Below are 19,923 nucleotides of genomic sequence, written 5' to 3'. Positions count from 1 at the left end.
TCCTCTAAATTAATTAGTTTTTTTTATTGAGCTGTTTACTACATCAAAAATACTTTGTGTGTCTGTGGCTGTTCATTCTATGTACGTGTCCATGAGTGTCCGCATTTCCTACTCGTGTCTGTGAGTCTGTCTGTGAATTTGTGTAATGCTTTGGTTGGTGTCTTCATCCACATACTATAACTCTTTACTGCTCCAAAAATTTTATTGTGGGTTTTGTGCTCTATTTTTTCTGTCTCTGGATGCCTGATACTCCGGTTGTGGTCGTTTCTGACGCGTAGAGTGCTTCTGGGTGGTAGAACTGTACTGCAGTGCGTGAGTTCGGCCCATCTTGAAATATTTGTTTTACTGCAGTGCGTCAATGTCAGTTTGTATTCTTTTCGAAGTTGTCCTGTTCGTTCCTTGTTGAGTACCTTTTTTTGATCCTCCTATTTGTATATATTCCCCAAGGCATTTGAGTTTTTCACTTTGTTATCCATTCTATATTTCGTGCGCATGGCTTGTGTGCTGATATTCTTTCTTTCCATCTGCTGCATTTTTTCCTATGATGTCTGTAGATCTGTTTTTGCAGAGTCAGCATGAAAGTATTACAGTGCTTCTTCTCTATTGTTGTTTAGTATTGCCAGGTCATCTGCGAATGCTAGGCATTTTATGATTGTCTCATTTGCATATGTTCTTCCTAATTGAATCTATTTTATCTGTTCTTCCCATTGTTTGCTAATTTTGTCCCAGATAACATTGAATAAAAACGGTGACAGGTCATGTCCTTGTGTGACCCCTGTATGTATCTCGAATAGTTCTGAGATTTCACACTCAAATTTTACTTGGATGTGGTGTCTGTGAATGTGTTGCAAGTGCGCCCCAGTTTTCCTGCCTATTCCATATTTTATAGTGTATCACAGAGAATGTGCTGGTCTATGGAGTTGTAGGCCTTCTGAAAGTCCACGAATGTGACTACAATTTTGTCCGTCTACCTGACCTTGAGGCGCGTTGACATGTTCAAAATCTGTTCATTACATTACCTTCCTTTTCTGAAGCCTCCTTCGTATTCACCCATCTTTTTATCAGCTTTCGGTGCTAGTCTGCTGAGCAACGCCTTGGAAAGAACTTTGTAAGTGAACGGTAATAATGAGATACCTTTGTAATTATTAGGATCTCTCTTGTCGCCTATTTCTGGAAATGGTTGAATCAATCCACATTTCCATTCTTGAGCAATATTCTTCATAATACATATTTCTGTGAGAATTTTATGAATTTTTTGTGATTTTTTGGTTTAGTAATAGACAGCATAAAAAATAATTGTAAAAGAGAATTAGCGTACACAAAAATTAGTAGCTCAAAGAATAAATGTACTAAATAAATATACATTACTCTGCAATATACCATCCGCGTTCCACGCTTCAAATAAACGCACAACAAAACAAATGAACAGGAAACAGCCACAGTAACACGCTAGTAAACTTCGTTTTTGTGACAAAACGAATAAAAATACGTGTGAAACCATCAGAACTTCCATTATGAAGAAAATAAGTATCTTAACATATCTAGAATATCGGGAAAGAAGGCTATATGAACAAAATACATAGGTAACACGCTAAGTAATGGAATTTTTGATCTAAAATGGAAGAGAACCAATAAGTCGAAACTGTTTTGTCTGTCTGCAGATGGCAGGCTGTACAAAAATTTGTGGTAGCTGAGAAAACCTAACACCATAAAAAGAATTTGTTAGCGTCATGTAAGGTATGTTTAAAACTATGCAGATATTTTGTTCTCCAAACTAGAATGCTAGGCTCAATTTTCGCCGTAGCGTAAAGGTGCAATATTTACGGTATCATTTAGGTGGCGAGTGCGGTTAACTACAGAGCGTGTCCCAAGAGAAATGGTTAGTATGTAGGGATACGATAGGAAGAGTATTCGAAGCAAATAGGTGCACTAAACATGGGCTCTTAATATGCATACCTTAAGAACTATGAGGACTTATTGATCTTCAGTACTATAAAGGACATCTTTTCTACTTAACATTTGCTGATACCTCTTAAAGTATGTATTTTAGAGCTCATGTTTACTGGTATGTCTTGCTTCGAATGACTGCTTCTGTTACATCCGTGAGTACTGGCCGTTCCTCCTGGGACATACTGTACCTGTAAACCAAACGCATTATTTGACCCTTAATTATCACTGGTTTCAGCTACGTAAATAATTTCAAGCAGAGATTCAAATATTACAGTATTATAACAGTTTTGAGATCGAATAAAAGTATCGCACCGAAGACCGCACAATAAAATGCTGAAACATGTTAGCAAAAGGTGAAACAATGTCTCGAATTAGGCGGAATATCTCTATTACTTTTTTTTATTATTCCTCCAGAGGCCCCTTGTATTTCGTGATTACAAACACAATGGTGTCCTCAGAGAAAATACACTACTGGCCATTAAATTTGCTACACCCAGAAGAAATTCAGATGATAAACGGGTATTCATTGGACAAATATATTATACTAGAAGTGACATGTGATTACATTTTCACGCAATTTGGGTGCGTAGATCCTGAGAAATGAGTACCCATAACAACCACCTCATCATACGCCTGGGCATTGAGTCAAACAGAGCTTGGATGGCAGCTTCAATACGATACCACAGTTCATCAAGAGTAATGACTGGAGTATTGTGACGAGCCAGTTGCTCGGCCAACATTGACCAGACGATTACAATTGGCGAGAGATCTGGAGAATGTGCTGGCCAGGGCAGCAGTCGAACGTTTTCTTTATCCAGAAAGGCCCGTAAAGGACCTGCAACATGCGGTCGTGCATTATCCTGCTGAAATGTAGGGTTTCGCAGGGATCGAATGAAGGGTAGAGCCACGGGTCGTAACACATCTGAAACGTAACGTCCACTGATCAAAGTTGGCGATAACAAATACACGCTTCCAATGGGAATTCACCACGATGTCGCCAAACACGGATGCGACCATCATGATTCTGTAAACAGAACCGGGATTCATTCGAAAAAATGACGTTTTGCCATTCGTGCACCCAGGTTCGTCATCGAGTACACCATCACAGGCGCTCCTGTCTGTGATGCAGTGTCAAGGGTAACCGCAGCCACGGTCTCCAAGCTGATAGTCCGTGCTGCTGCAAACGTTGTCGCACTGTTCGTGAAGATGGTTGTTGTCTTGCAAACGTCCCCCTCTGCTGACTCAGGGATCGAGACGTGGCTGCACGATCCGTTACAGCCATACGGATAAGATGCCTGTCATCTCGACTGCTAGTGATACGAGGCTGTTGGGATCCAGCACGGCGTTCCGTATTATCTTCCTGAACCCACCGATTCCATATTCTGCTAACAGTCATTGTATCTCGACCAACGCGAGCAGCAGTGTCGTGATAGGCTACAATCTGACCTTTATCAAAGTCGGAAACATAATGTTACGCATTCCTCCACCTTACACGAGGCACACGAGGCATCACAACAACGTTTCACCAGGCAACGTCGGTCAACTGCTGTTTGTGTATGAGAAATCGGTTGTAAACTTTCTTCATGTCAGCACGTTGTAGGTGTCACCACCGTAGCCAACCTTGTGTGAATGCTGTGAAAAAGTAATCATTTGCATATCACAGCATCTTCTTCCTGTCGGTGAAATTTCGCGTCTATAGCACGTCATCTTCGCGATGTAGGAATTTTAATGTCACGTAGTGCAGTACTGTATGCGGTATCTGATGCGTAGCACGACGCACAGTGTTTTCTCGTGAAATAAGTGCTGCATTTTGACTTTTAAGTGCTCAGAGGATGGGATGGTTACTGCTCACCCATGGCCGCCTTTGCCTCGGTCAGACAAGATGACGTTATTGCCAGCCGCTGCCTCGCTCGCCTGTTCCCGGGCCCCCTGCCCCCTGCCCCCTGCCCCATGCCCCCTATCCTACCCCTACCCCCGCCCCTACCCCTACCCCCGCCCCTACCCCCGCCTCATACGTGGCTGCTGTGTGTGCGGCAGGCGCTGCAGCGCCGCGGTGGACCTGCGCAGCCGGAGCGTATGGTGTCGCTGCTGTCGGGCGCCGCGGCGCGGCTCGAGGCGTCGACATCGGTGTTGCACTGGCTGTGGCTGCTGCACGTGCAGGCGGCGGCGGGCGCGGCCCTGCTGTACCACGTGCTGGGGCTGCCGGGCACTCTGGGCCTCGCCGCCATCTACGTCGCCTTCACTCCAGTCCAAGGTAACCACAGAACGTGGCATTCCCACGCCTGTGTCGTCCACAGAAGTGGCAGCTGCATATCCTGTGCTCTCCCTATCCCCCGGAATGGGCTGTTTATCACTGTGTCACCTTGCCTTTCAGCTTCTCGCTTGTTTTTATAATACTCCTTTTGCTGCCGGAGGCTCGACGAGTCCTCCCTCGGGAATGGGTGTGTGTGTTGTTCTTAGCATAAGTTAGTTTAAGCAGCGTGTAAGTCTAGGGATCGATGACCTCAGCAGTTTGGTCCCTTAGGAATTCGCACACATTTGAACTCCTTTCCCCTTGAGATCGTATGCTGCTTTCTCCCACCATACTAACGTTCTCCCTCTCTCTCTCTCTCTCTCTCTCTCTCTCTCTCTCTCTCTCTCTCTCTCTCTCTCTCTCCCCCTCTCCACCTCTTTTTCCTCCTTTTCCAATGCTACCCCTTTCTCTGAACCCTCTCTCAATATCTCCCCCTTCTACCCTTCACTGTCTCCCTCTCGATGTGTGTCTTGTGTCATCTGCACTCTGAACTCCTTTCACCCTAGAATGAGATTTTCACTCTGCAGTGGAGTGTGCGCCTATATGAAACTTCCTGGCAGATTAAAATTGTGTGCCGGACCGAGACTCGAACTCGGGACCTTAGCCTTTCGTGGGCAAGTGCTCTACCATCTGAGCTGCCCGGGCAAGCGCTCTACCATCTGAGCTACCCAAGCACGACTCACGCCCTGTCCTCACAGCTTTATTTCTGCCAGTATCTCGTCAGTGGTAGAGCACTTGCCCGCAAAAGGCAAAGCTCCCGAGTTTGAGTCTCGGTCCGGCACACAGTTTTAATCTTCCAGGAAGTTAAATATGGGCGCACACTCCGCTGCAGAGTGAAAATCTCATTCTGGAAACATCCCACAGGCTGTGGCTAAGCCATGTCTCCGCAATATCCATTCTTTCAGGATTCGCAGGAGAGCTTCTGTAAAGTTTGGAAGGTAGGAGACGAGGTACTGGCAGAAGTAAAGCTGTGAGAATGGGGCGTGAGTCGTGCTTGGGTAGCTCAGATGATAGACCACTTGCCCGCGAAAGGCAAAGCTCCCGAGTTTGAGTCTCGGTCCGGCTCACAGTTTTCATCTGGCAGGAAGTGTCCTTTCACCCTATTGTGCACCCACTAAGTCTTCTGCTGAGAGAGCTGCCTCTCTTTCCTGCTATCACCTCCTTGCATCATAAGTCTTTCCCTGCCCTGACTACACCTCCGTCGGTCCACACAACTGATTCCAGTAATCGATAATCAATAATCAGTCTCGCCGCCGCTGTGCGAGTGTGTGTTTGAGTGTCTGTGTGGTGAAAAACGTTTACTAGAAAAAGAGTGACAGCTCGAAAGGTTGTGCACATACTTTTTCTGTTCCGTGCGTCTATGCTCAACTATGCAGTGTAGTCATATTCTGCCTCTGTATGTCCTTTAATCTCTCTCATCTTATTATCCTCGTCTCTACACGAGATCTACCGCCATGGCAGCAAAACTGTCGCACAATATGCATAAAATATCGATTCTCTAAATTTATCCAACAGGTTTTCTGGAGAGCATTCTTGTCTCTGGTCCATAGTTTCCCATTGAAATTATCTCATGATCTCCGTTACAATGTCGAATGTGCTAAATCCTAGCAGTCTGGCCAGTTCACGAATTTCTCTCCTGTGCCAACATTTTCATCTCAAAGACGCAGTTGTAGCCTACGTCCTCAGTTATTTGTTGCATGTATTCCAACATCTGGCTTCCTGTACAGAATTTACCCGCTACAGCTCCGTATAGTATCATGGGGGTTATTTCTTGATGTCTTAACAGCTCTCCTACCATCCTGACCCTTCTCCTTGTCAGTATTTCCTCGACGACTCTGTGGAGAACATCCTCATTCCTTACCTTACCAGTCCACCTAATTTTCAACATTCGTCTGTAGTACCACATCGCAAATGTTTCCATACCCTTCTGTTCCGGTTTTTACACAGTCCACGTTTCACTACCATACAATGCAGTCTTCCTAACGTTAAGTCTCTCGCTCTTCCCATATCTGCTGTTTGTCATTACTTTCATCTACCTTCGATGTACTCCTAGTCCATATTCTGTACTCATTAGACTGTTCATTCCTTTCAACATATCCTGTAATTCTTCTTCACTTCCACTGAGCATATCAGTGCCATCTGCGAATCTTAGCCGGCGATGTGGCCGAGCGGTTCTAGGCGCTTCAGTCTGGAACCGCACAGCTGCTACGGTCGCAGGTTCGAATCCTGCCTCGGGCATGGATGTGTGTGATGTCCTAAGTTTTTCTTTCCAACTGTTGTGACTGTCATTTTTAGAGATGTCCTTTCCTCTTCAAGTGAACTGCCTACAGAACTACTCATCATCGCAGTATCTATAGCCTCACGGAACTTCAAGCATCGCGCTTCATTTTTTAGTACTTCCATACCCGCTTCTTTCGCACTGATTCTTCGTGACTGATCTCTCAAATTTCAGCCTGCCTATCATCACCACCAAATTGTGATCTGAGTCTACGTGTCTATCCGTGTATGCCTTGCAATCCAATATCCAACCGAAATCTCCGTGTATTTCCCAGTCTTTTCCAAGTACACCCCCTCCTCCTGCCATTATTGAGCAGAGTATTCGCTGTTAGTAGCTAAAATTTATTGCAGAATTCAATTAGTCTTCGTCTTGTCTCATTCCTATTAGCAAGCTCATATCTCCCATAACCCTTTCTTTACTCTGTAGCCTACAACCACATTCCAATCCTCATGATTCTTAGATTTTCATCTTCCTTGACTTACTAATATACTCATTTATACTTTCTCTGTCTCCTCATTTTCTGCTTGGGACGTTGGATGTCGGCATGTGTACCTGAACTATTACCGTTGGTGTTGGTTTACTGTCGATTCCGATGAGAACACCCCTATCACTGAACTATTCACACTAACACACTCTCTGCCCTATCTTCCTATTCATAATGAATCCTACTCCTGTAGTACCATTTTCTACTGCTGTTGATATTACCAAATACTCGTCCACCCAGAAATCCCTCACTTCGTTCCGTTTGACTTCACTGATTCCCACTGCACCTAAGTACTGGAGCAAGGGCAAATCTGGAACACTCTGCATTGTTCCCAGATGTATACAAGATGGCAGCGATGACGTTATCCAAGATGGAGTCATGTAGATGTGGCAACAGCACATGACATCATCCAACATGGCGGATTTTGGCAGGAAGAATAATAGCGGGAAGTTCAAATTCCAACAGAATAATGCAGCACACCACGGTTATCAAGAAGAATCAAAGAAAATCGTGGGAATATAGCTCACTTGGGCTACCTCCACTAACCTAAGTCACCTGATCGCCACTTCCTCTTATGAACTGGTGCCAAGTTTGAATTTTGGCAGTAAACAAAGTTCACTTCGAGTTTCGCTGCTAATCTAAGAAAATGGCGCGAAAGAAAGGACACTTGTACTAACCTCAGTGACCTGACCGCCGCCACCTCTGAAGAATTCGCGGGAAAAGGACTTGGACATAAGTCTTTATTTAAACAATTGCAAGCAGTACAGCCATCAGGTGTGACCATCAAGAGGTCCAAACTCCAACTGACTTAGTACACATCTTCACCACCAGAGGGCGCTCTCATTTGTGACATAATCCAAGATGGCGGCAAACAGCGCGTTCACCACGAGGTCTGGACTTCAACTGACATAGAAAACAGCCCCACCACCAGAGGGCTCTACCGTGATGTCAGGTGATGACGCAAGTACTGTTCTCCAAGATGGCGTCAAACAGTGTGCTCACCACAAGGTCTGGACCTAGTACACAGCACCACCAGCAGAGGGTGCTGTCGCCCGTTTCGTCACGTAATCCAAGATGATGGGTGTAAATGGCGAGAAAACGACTCTGCCTGTGTTGGAGAAAAGTTTTTATTATGCAGACAGTGTCTCCATCATGAGATCCAGACTTCAACTGGCCCAGTACAAAATACTGCCATCAGACGGTGCTGTCGTCCATTTCGTGAAATAATCCAAGATGGTGGGGGGAAATGGCGGGAAAACGACTCTGGACAGAAGTTTTTATTTTGCAGGCAGTCTCTCCACCACGAGATCTAGACTCCAACTGACATAGTACACAGTACTGCCTCCAGATGGTGCTGTCATTCCTCCTGTGATGTAATCCAAGCTATTGGTCTGTAGGGAGAAACTGGTGTGAAAATGACTCAGACTGCATTGGGCTGCTGTATACAGTAAGGACGGAGTGCACTCTGTTTATTTTGGAACATTTTATTTAGGGATGGAGTACATTTACCACACTCATACAAAACACTAGGCCTGATGTGCTTGGGGCCATGTCACACAGCCCACAGACCTGTAAGCTACTTCTAAATAACACTCTCAAGACACGCAAATAACTATTAAATTAACGAAATAAGTTCATTACACGCTGGCAAACTGATCCTAAATAATGCAGCACAGTTATTTGTAGAAACACTCAGTACTCATAAACTGTTCAAATAATGTATAACACAGCCTACAGACCTGCTCGCAAAATAGTGCAAATCAACACACTCAAGCACCCCCCTGCCAACCGCGGTCCCCCCATGTGTGGTCGACGCGTGATGTGAATGGTCGGGAGTGCAGACGCTCCAGGGAGTGCGCACAGATATTAGTCGCTGCTGGACTCAGGGGAAAGTAGTCTCTATTCCAGAGTATACAGTCACGCATATACCGACGTCACAGGACTACAAGGCGCGTTGACGTCTGTCTCATACTCGAGACACCTCAAGGCAGCACTTGTCATTAGCGCTGATGACAGAATAGCACACGCTGCTTTCCCCTTAGTGTTTGTAACGGGCCATGCGTGACAAGTTCAGCCGTTCATACCCACCCCAGCGTGGCTCACCACGAAACATCCGTGTGGCGAGTCGCCATCTAAAATTTTCTCATGGCTTTGTACAAAATAACAGCCAAGTCGACCTCTTGTGAACTGTATAGTGTCCCAGATATAATTAACAGGCGCTTTCTTGATGTCTGTTTTCGAAAATAAAGCCGAATGCAGTGTTCCTCGCGAACCTAACGGGGTGGTCTTCCTGCTCTCAACATACGCAAATGTTGTAACCGCTATGTAGAGGCTCCAATATCCCAACACAAAGGATGTGAATGAATCGAGCATTATGATTGGCTCTTATCGAATTTACCCGCAGAATTACTGATGCTGCCAAACGCAAACGGCTGCATTTCGAGAGGCATCATGATCGGGAAGCACTGTGTCCAGCGATGAATCGTGGTTTTGCAGTACACAGGAACACCAGTGTCGGCGAATGTGGCGTGACGGCATTTTTCCAAAATGTTTTAGAGAGGCTCAGCGGTGCTACTCCTGGCAACTGTGGTTTCACGTCACAGCTGACTGAGGGAACCTTCCAGAGGTCACTAGCACTGCGGACTTGAAATGCGAAAGTTAGGCTTTACCGTGACTGTTATTGACAGTAAATGAAACAAAAAGTTTACTGTTACCAATCACCGTTAACAACACAAGTATTAGCATCCTACACACCCAACCAAAAGGCAGAAAACTAGAGATCCTCGAAACACACGAAATATACAAACACCAAACGAAACAACCGGAATCCATCTTAGATGACAAAAATGACACACACACACACACACACACACACACACACACACACCTTAATATTGACCATAAATATTGACAGCCGCCAAGAGTATAAGAGATTGACCTCATTTACAGATAATTCATCACACCAACAGCTTGTACCCCTTGTCAGCTTGAAACTGTATGTACGTCAACTACTCGCATAAACTTTATATCTATCGGCATATTTTATAGCATTAACCAATGTATTACCCCAACATTTAGGCAGCTAATATATGTAACATGTAATCTTAAGACACCTTGCTCTCATATAACCACTCTTTCCACCCTCTCTCTCTCTCTCTCTCTCTCTCTCTCTCTCTCTCACACACACACACACACACACACACACACACACACTCACACTCACACTCACACACACACACACACACACACACACACACAAACACACACACATACACACACACACACACACTTTCTCTCTCTCTTCCTCTCCTTCTGCCTCCAGCCTCTAACATCTGTCTATTAATCCCAATCAAATAGTGTCATCTATGTATGATTTTACTGCTGTAGCCATTATGATTATTGTACTTCAAGTCTGTAACATCTCACCTGATTGTTATTAACAAGTATGAAGTTTAAGCCATTTTAACATTTCACCTGATTGTAATAAACGAGTACGAATGTTAAGCTGTTTTAACTTGTCAAAACTGAATTTATATGCCACCTGAAGTACACACCATATAATTGACACCTCAAAACAAGCACCTCCTAATGCTTTAAACAATTATTCTGTAATAATGTTGTTACGATGTATATTCTTTATGTCTTCTCTTCTGCTATACGAACCTTGCACCCAGCAGTTTCCAGACGCCATATTTGTTTACAAATGTGACAGTATACATGTGATGTGTTACGACAGGAACCTGTGACCACTGGAGGTACTCTATTTTACTTATTTTATGTTCACCGTTAGATATCAGTTTAATTTTTTGTCAGAAGAAATCCAAAACCATGTTCTAAAATAGTGTTGCTTCTGCACTAGGCAGTGCCACAAGTTCCTCCAAAAAATCGTAACACAACACACACACAAATGTCATATTAAATAATGTAAATCCAGCCGATGATGGAGGTTTCAACCTTTGAAACGCGTCGTGGAAATAAATAAAACGGTGACTGCTAACAGTAAACTTGTTGTTTCATTTAAGGGACTGCGGACCTTTTGTCCTCTGCAAGCCAAAAGTAGTAACTTCAATACCCTACCAGGTGTACCGGTATGAAATGAGCGTCTTTTTGTGAAAATGAAACACGAATTTTGAATTGAAAAGTAAAAAAATTTTATTCAAAGTACTGACCATTGCTTTCTATACATTTTAACCACCTTTCTGGCAATTTGTGGACACCACGCCAAAGAAATGTTCGTCTTTTGAAGCAAACCAATCAGACACCCAATTTTCGACTTCTTCGTAGGAATCGAAGTGTTCCTCAGCCAATGCGTGTCCCATTGATGAAAACAAATGGTAGTAGGAAGAGGCCAAGTCTGGTGAATACGGCGGATGGGGTAGCAGCTCCCAGCCAAGTGTTTCGATTGTATCCTGAACCAGTTTTGCTTTGTGTGCAGGTGCATTGCCGTGCAAAAAAATTACTTTGCCATGTCTTCTGGCCCATTCTGGTCTTTTTTCGATCAATGCTCAACAGTTTGTAGTTCAAATTGATCATTTGTTATCTGTAGCGATTAGTATTCACAGTTTCACCAGATTTTAGAAGCTCATGATACACCACACCTTTCTGATCCCACCAATCACAGAGCACTGTCTTCTTGCCGAATCGATCTGGTTTTGCAGTCGATGTTGATGGTTGTCCCGGATTAATCCATGATTTTTCCCGCTTAGGATTCTTAAAATAAATCCATTTTTCATCACCAATAACAATTCGATGCAAATTTCATTTTATTTCATGTCTTTGAAGCAAAATTTGACAAATGGTTTTTCGGTTTTCCATCAGTCTTTCATTCAATTCATGTGGAACCCATTTTGCACACTTTTGGATCTTTCCCATAGCTTTCAAACGGTCAGAAATTGTTTTTGTGCAACATTTAGCATTGATGCCATTTGCTTCTGACTCAAAGTATCATCTTCATCCAAAACTGCTTGTAATTCGGCGTCTACGAACTTTTTTGGTGGTCTTCCACGTTCTTTACTTCTTACATCAAAATCATTATATTTGAATCGTTGAAACCATCTTTTGCATGGTGCTTCTGATAGAGCATGATCACCATTTGCCTCGTCAATCATTCTATGCGACTCTGCAGCACTTTTTTTTCAAATGGAAACAAAAAATTAATGCTTTCCGCAAACCATCACTTTCTGGTACAAAATTCGATATTGTTAACACGATGAAAACATATGATGTTGTTTGTTCCATGACTCGATGTATACTAAATAACTTTGACAGATGTCATACCAACCAAACAAAAAAGAATTAAGGCTCGTTCACAACAAATGTTCCCTATCGACACATTTGTACCTTAACGCTCATTTCATACCGGTACACCTGGTAAATTCTGAGCAGTATGTAGGCTGGTGCCTGGGCTACCCTCCAGAATTTCGCTCCGCGTGAGTTTCCTGCGCCAGGCGCCAACTGGGAAAGCATTCCTACAATCAGAATCTCACTCTGGAGCAGCCGCCACCACGAGACAGGTGTTCACAGCGACTTTCACCTCAAGGAGCTGCCCGCTACAGACCGACACCATCCATCACCTCTACACTGAAGAGACGTGGGCTCAGACGACTGGCAACTGGACTTTGTAACATCCGTCTTTGTTTTGCATCGGCACTATGACGTACTTAAACTTTCGTGTGTCCCTTCAGGACTAACTTTCACTCATATGCTTGCGCTTCTCTTCCTGTCTTTTACTGTGGCACTCTTAGCGTACGGACATTAGATTTTTGAAGTTTTCAGTTTACTCTGACAATTTCGGTCCTTCATCGTTCAGCTGTTATTATTGTTCTTTCAATCATTAGGACGTGACTAGGTTTCAGTTAACCCATTTGTGCCTGAATTATTTTTTCTTCTGATTTCTACAAATTAGATATTTATGTGTTTATTATCATCCAAGAAATGCAGTACAACAATCGAAACAAAAAAATAATCAATAATTGAAACCAAAAAGGGCAAAACATATATGTCACGCTAGGCAGAACATACATTTTAGGTAGAATATACGACAGCAAGTAAAATAATACACTGTATGTGATTTACGTCAAGTTCAGGCGACAGTACTCACTTTCTGTGATATGGCACAAAACATTCTATGCACAAGCCAACATCACATTTGCAGCACATTGTTCTTGGGGTTCCTTTGCAGTTTTCCGCCGCACAGCGTCTTCTTTTTTTCTGTGGCATCATGGCTACCAGATGATTTGTTTCATCATATCTAATATCATGCAGCACTCTGCCTTGGTTTGAATTACCTGCAGGGCGTCCAGGACCTCTTGGTACTGCAGCATTGGAAGTCAGGTAACATTTCACAATGTGGCGCCGGAAGTGCAGTTGAGACATATTTATACCAGTCTTTCTATGAAGAAGCCACCCATTATGTACAGAGATATTTAGAAGCCATGTAAAAATTGGCCACCACCATTTCTTTCCTCTGACACTCACTCTATATAACGCTACATTTTCATCCATTCGGTCAGTTCCTCCCATGTTTTTGTTGTATTCTCCAATCACATTAGGTCGAGGTACAAGTATTCTTTTCTTCTCTAGTCTAGAGTATCGGGCAACGGTGCTGACTGGACTGTTACAATGGCTTGCGGAAGCAATTATTACTGTAGAATTATCTAGCCATCTGGCAACGATTATTCCACTTTCCTTGCTGCTCTTGTAATCAAAATCTCCTCTCTTATTCTTTTTGGGCATAGTGTTAGAAGGTATGAAATGACACTCTTTAGGCAGACGATTTTCACGAATAGTCCCAGTTGCACCAACACCTCGTTGCTTCAGGTAAATCAACAATGTTTGCGATGTAAACAGGTTGTCAAAATAAAACCTGTAGGAGAGATGTTTGTTCTTTTCAGGAAGAAAATCGATCATTTGAACCAAAGGAGCAGAACATTTTCCAAATGCTTTCTCATATTTTTCATTCCTCTGAGGATCAGTTCCTTGGTATATTTGAAAGTCCACTAGATAACCCATAGCTGCGTTTAGACACCATGCTTTGTACCCAAATCTAATGGGCTTACCTTTCAGGAACTGTTTATATCCATGTCTGCCAAAATACTTGCTCTTTCTGAAAGTGGAGAGCATACTTTTTTCTTAGCGTATTTATTAATGGACGAAGTTTCCACATTCTGTCATTAGCATCTATTTCTGTGTTGTCACGCGAGTGAATGAATCTCATAATTGTTTCAAACCTGTCCTTTCTCATCGTGCTGTGGACCATTTCATTTCTCATGTCCAATCCAGAGTCCCAGTAATATCTTCTGCTAGGTAAAGGATTATAGCCAGAAAGAATTAGAATTCCTAGAAAACCTTTTATCTCTCCATGTGTTATTTTTGGATCTGAACAGTTCTTGAACAAAGCATACTTCGTCGATTCAGTGAGAAGAAATTCAATTACTTCATCGTTCCAAAATAATTCGAAGCACTGAACTGGAGACAAGTTTCTATATTTACTATAAGCGCTTTCAGGAAATACAGAACTAACACTAAGCAGATCGTCTTTTTTCCAGTCTCTGATTACAGTTTTAAGATCTGTGATTTTTCCTGTTCATCTGGTTTATCATCAGGAGAGAAATTAATCTCAGGTTCACTACCTCACCTGTTTTTACTTGCTAAAACCACCTCTGCACCAGCCTGGAGTTGCCTTGGTCCAAGATTATCGACGTTTCCTCCCCCATCTTCTTCCCCAGAATCTTCATCCGAATCCACATTAGCTTCATGAGGTTCAATAAATATGTCTGATGCATCTTCTTCCTCCCCTTCAAGAATAGCCAGGATCTCATGGAGAGATAGACCTTCAAAGAGAACGAATCGTTATTTTCACTGTTTTGTCTAGCGTGACATATATGCAACACAGAATAAAAACTGTGTTTGGAGCCACAAAAATAAAAATTGCATTTTGTAGATAATCATTAACATAAATTTCAGTACTTTTAACATTATAATCAACCATAATTTAAACAAATTGTATTATAATTTGCGATAAAAAATGATACTTACTTCTTATTGCAAGACATAATCTCACTCAGAAAAGTCTTCCGTACTTGAAGCACCAGTCACTGACCACTTAATGCTTGCAACTGACTGAAACCTACCTAAACATGAACAACAAAGCCTCCTTATCTGACAGCCATACAACAATAGCCACTCCAAACGCAGGCATTGCTGCCAACGAGAGAAAACAATGACAGGGTGTTCCGTAACATATATGTTACGCTAGGCAGAAATGGGTTAACGTGTTACAAAGTAACTCCCATCAGATAGAATGTTCATGTGTCTTGGAATAAACTTCACATTCATCTTGCACCTGGGTACTTTCCCTGTACCACCCGTGTGACTGTGTCCTCCTGCAGCGTTGCTGGCGCGCGTGTTGCTGCGGCTGCGCAGGAGCGTGGCGCCCCACACGGAGGCGAGGACGCGGCTGGTGGCGGAGCTGGTGGCCGGCGTGGCCGCCGTCAAGGCCAACGCCTGGGAGCCAGTCTTCCAGGCCGCCATCCAGGCGGCGCGCAGGTGAGCCGGCCTACCTCCTAGGCTGATGCAACTTCATCACTGGAGCTACACCTTTTAAAATGTAAAAAAAGTTGACTCACTATTTCTGTGTTCACTCACTCACTAATGTCCTTGTGCCTCATGTGAGTTTCTAACTGCATAAATGGATCTCATCTGCTCCACCTTCGATTAGCAGATGACAGTATCCTACACCAAAGAGCCACAGAAAGTGGTAAACCTGCCTAATGTCGTATAGGGGGCCCCGCGAGCACGCAGGCGTGGACTCGGCTAATGTCTGAAGTAGTGCTGCAGGGAACTGACACCGTGAGTCCTGCACGGCTATCCGTAAATGCATAACAGTACAAGGGGGTGCAAGGCATCCCAGATATGCTCAATAATGTTCATGTCTGGCGAGTTTGGTGGCCAGCGGAAGTGTTTAAACTCAGAAGCCACTCTGTAGCAATTCTGGACGTGTGGGTGTCTTATTCTCCCGCTGAAATTGCCGAAGTCTGTCGGAATGCACACTCGACATGAATGGATGCAGGTGATCAGGCAGGATGCTTTCCTACGTGTCACCTGTCAGAGTTGTATCTAGAAGTATCTGGGGTCCCATATCACTCCAACTGCACACACCCCACACCATTACAAAGCCACCACCAGCTTAAACAGTCCTGTGCTGATATGTAGGGTCCATCGATTCATGAGGTTTCCTCCATACCCGTACACGTCGATGCGTTCGACACGATTTGAAAAAAGACTCGTCCGACCAGGAACATGTTTCCAGCCATTAAGAGTCCAATGTCTGTGTTGACGGGCCCAGGTGACATATAAAGTTTTGTATCAGGCAGTCATCAAGGGTACAGCAGTGGGCCTTTGGCTCTGAAAGCCCATATCGATGATGTTTCGTTGAATGATTAGCACGCTGACACTGAAAAGTGCTGCAATTTGCGGAAGGGTTGCACTTCTGTCGCATTGAGCGATTCTCTTCAGTCGTCAATGGTCAAATTGTTCCAGGATTTTTTTTCCGGCCGCAGCGACGTCGGAGATTTCATGTTTTACCGGATTCCTGATATTCACGGTACAGTCGTGAAACGGTCGTACGGAAAAATCCCCACTTCATCTGTACCTCGGAGATTCTGTGTACCATTGCTCGTGCGCCGACTGTAACACCTTGATCAAACTCACTTAAATCTTGATAACGACGGCAGAATTAACCGGAACCTGTGTCAGACAGTCTCTAAAGGCCTACCTTTTCTTTACCTTCCAACTTTAGTACGCAGTAATTGAGCAGGCTAATAGTGAAACTACAGTAAAAAGATGCAAGATGACCTAATAGCGAATGTTGTAGGGATGATGTGAGAACATGTTAACCAATGAGGGTATCTGAGAACAGTGACTAATATTGATGTTTCAGTAACAGCACACACAGCATTGTCCTGTAGGAAACAAAAGTCTGTTGACTTCCTCAGATCCGAGAATCGATTCACCCAGCCTGTTATAAGCGAACCAGATGTTTAACGTGCTGTATTAGCTGAGCGAAGGTATCTGCACACCGCTATGTGGTATGCAGCTGACGACGAGAGGAAGACCATCTAGTACTGAAGAGGGCGGAGATTATTGTGTTGTCCATACAGATTCCATAACAGGAGAATGGATCAGTCAGGAGTACATAGTGAGTTCCAGTGTGCATTAGTCATTTCGGGCCACCTGAGTAACAGACCCATCAGGAACATTTCACCCATTCTAAAGCTGCGTAAATCGAAAGTTGCGAATGTGACTGTGAAATGGAAACGCGAGCGAACAACCACAGCAGAACCAAGACGAAGCACAGCTCATGTACTGATGGATAGGCGCCATTGAGTGTAGAGGACGGTTAATGTCAAATGAAATCAGAGGAAGGAATCACTCACGAGTTCCAATGTGCTATCGACAGTCCATCTAACGCAATGTCCGTTGAGAGTTATGACGAATGGAGGTACAATGGTCAAGCATTTCCTCAAAAGCCACATACATTTGTGCAGTCAATGGTAAGCGACATTTGAAGAATTGTGAAGAGCGACTCCACTGGACGACTGGAAAAAGCTGATTTGGGATGATGAATGATGGTATGGCCTGTGGCACTCCGATATAAGAGACTGAGTTTGGTGACTGCCTGGAGAAAGTTAGCTGCCATCATGTATAATGACGACAGTGAAGTACAGAGGAGATGGTGTTAGAGTGAAGGAGTGTTTTTCGTGGCTAGGGCGTGGCCCCCTTACGGCATTTAGAAAAACGCCAGAGAATGCACCCTCTCATAAAGCATGATCTCTGAGGCAATGGTTTGTGACCAGCAACATTCCTGAAATGGATTGTTTTTTGTGCACCGTCTCTTCCCGAACTGAAGTTAGGTCGACCTCACTCAAAACCCAGTGTCGAATGTCTGCGGTTTCTCTGGCTGTGGATCTTGTGCAAGAATGGTCTGGCATTCCTTTGCTTACATTCAGACATCTCGCTGAAACTATCTCCAGCAGGGCTCAAGCCATCCTAAAGGCGAAGGGTGGCCACATCTCATATTAACTGTGCTGGCATAAGCAGTCGCCAGCACACCAGGCGGAAAAGAGGTTGCGAGAAGATCGATAGAGGCCAAAGACAGACTCATAGGAAACACGCCGCCACCGCCCTCTCGGCCGCCGGTATTCAGATCGCCGCCGCACACCAGAGAGCCAGTGTGTCTCACCGACTGATCTGAGTTCCGGTCGGCCATCATTTGTAGCCCCTAGGGAGTCGCAGCAGCAGTTAGCTTCACTGTAAGCTCAGAGAGAATGGCAATTGAATCTCAATGTAGACAAGTGTAATGTGCTGGGAATACATAGAAAGATAGATCCCTTATCATTTAGCTACAAAATAGCAGGTCAGGATCCCTTATCATTTAGCTACAAAATAGCAGGTCAGCAACTGGAAGCAGTTAATTCCATAAATTATCTGGGAGTACGCATTAGGAGTGATTTTAAAATGGAATGATCATATAAAGTTGATCGTTGGTAAAGCAGATGCCAGACTGAGATTCATTGGAAGAATCCTAATGAAATGCAGTCCGAAAACAAAGGAAGTAGGTTACAGTACGCTTGTTCGCACACTGCTTGAATACTGCTCAGCAGTGTGGGATCCGTACCAGATAGGGTTGATAGAAGAGATAGAGAAGATCCAACGGAGAGCAGCGCGCTTCGTTACAGGATCATTTAGTAATCGCGAAAGCGTTAATGAGATGATAGATAAACTCCAGTGGAAGACTCTACAGGAGAGACGCTCGGTAGCTCGGTACGGGCTTTTGTTGAAGTTTTGAGAACATACCTTCACCGAACAGTCAAGCAGTATATTGCTCCCTCCTACGTATATCTCGCGAAGAGACCATGAGGATAAAATCAGACAGATTAGAGCCCACACAGAGGCATACCGACAATCCTTCTTTCCATGAACAATACGAGACTGGAATAGAAGGGAGAACTGATAGAGGTACTCAAGGTACCCTCCGCCACACACCGTCAGGTGGCTTGCGGACTATGGATGCAGATGTAGACAGGCAGCACATAGCGACCAGAGTAGTGTACAAAGCGGACTGTGCACCAGCAGTGAGGCTGACGTGGACTAGAATGGAGGAGCCTGTACCATAACAACTATGTAGAATTAAGTAATTTTCTATTCTTGTGAATATAGAACACAATTAACACACATGTGCAGTTTTTGTTATAGAAAGTGGATACTGGCAACCAATGAACATCCTCTCCTTGCTTCCCATGGTACAGATCTACAGCGACAATGGAATGACAAAATTAATGACCAGTAATAGGTGTCTAGATAGTTTTCAGCATTTGCTATATTTGAACCACAGTAACATTTTCCACATGCACATAAACATATTAATACACTTAATCATGCAAAAGTAAGCAAGGAAAAAAGTTACAGAAGTGCTCTTCATGAATGAAGGCAAATGAAATTAATTTTTAATCTATTGCTTTAATCGCCGTCGTGCCATTAGAACATGGAGGGCGGGGAGGGACTGGAGATTACAAACATTATGCTCTTCAGTCTAATGGGTTTTAAATACCTAGATTAATAGAAGGAGGAAATACTTATATAGTTTTTAATTCCTCAATCAAAGTCAGTTTGTCAATAAACAAGTCCCTGTCGATTATTTTTCGCGATTTTAAATAAAAAGAAAAATGGCTTGCGCAGAGAGGAGGTATGTCTTGAAAAGAAGTACTGAACATTCACTGAAAATTAGTGTGATGTAGTTGGCTCTAAATGTAGGATAATATAAGATCCGTGGATAAGTATGGGCCGGCCGCAGTGGTCTAGCGGTTCTAGGCGCTTCAATCCGGAACTGCGAGACTGCTACAGTCGCAGGTTCGAATC

At 43.8% G+C, this 19,923-nt stretch overlaps 1 protein-coding gene across 1 annotated transcript in view; it reads left to right on the top strand.

Moving 5' to 3' along the window:
- The window catches only part of LOC124716877 (ATP-binding cassette subfamily C member 4-like), a 193,344-nt gene that overhangs the window by 26,848 nt on the left and 146,573 nt on the right, over positions 1-19,923 (top strand). The window contains exons 4-5 of the mRNA XM_047243429.1: positions 3,773-4,204; positions 15,396-15,552. Coding sequence (XP_047099385.1) covers positions 3,773-4,204; positions 15,396-15,552 — 589 coding nt within the window. The remainder of the gene's footprint in view (positions 1-3,772; positions 4,205-15,395; positions 15,553-19,923) is intronic.

This window comes from Schistocerca piceifrons, chromosome 9 (assembly GCF_021461385.2).
Source record: "Schistocerca piceifrons isolate TAMUIC-IGC-003096 chromosome 9, iqSchPice1.1, whole genome shotgun sequence".
In the NCBI taxonomy this organism is placed as follows: Eukaryota; Metazoa; Arthropoda; class Insecta; order Orthoptera; family Acrididae; genus Schistocerca; species Schistocerca piceifrons.
This window is presented reverse-complemented; position numbering and strand designations above follow the sequence as displayed.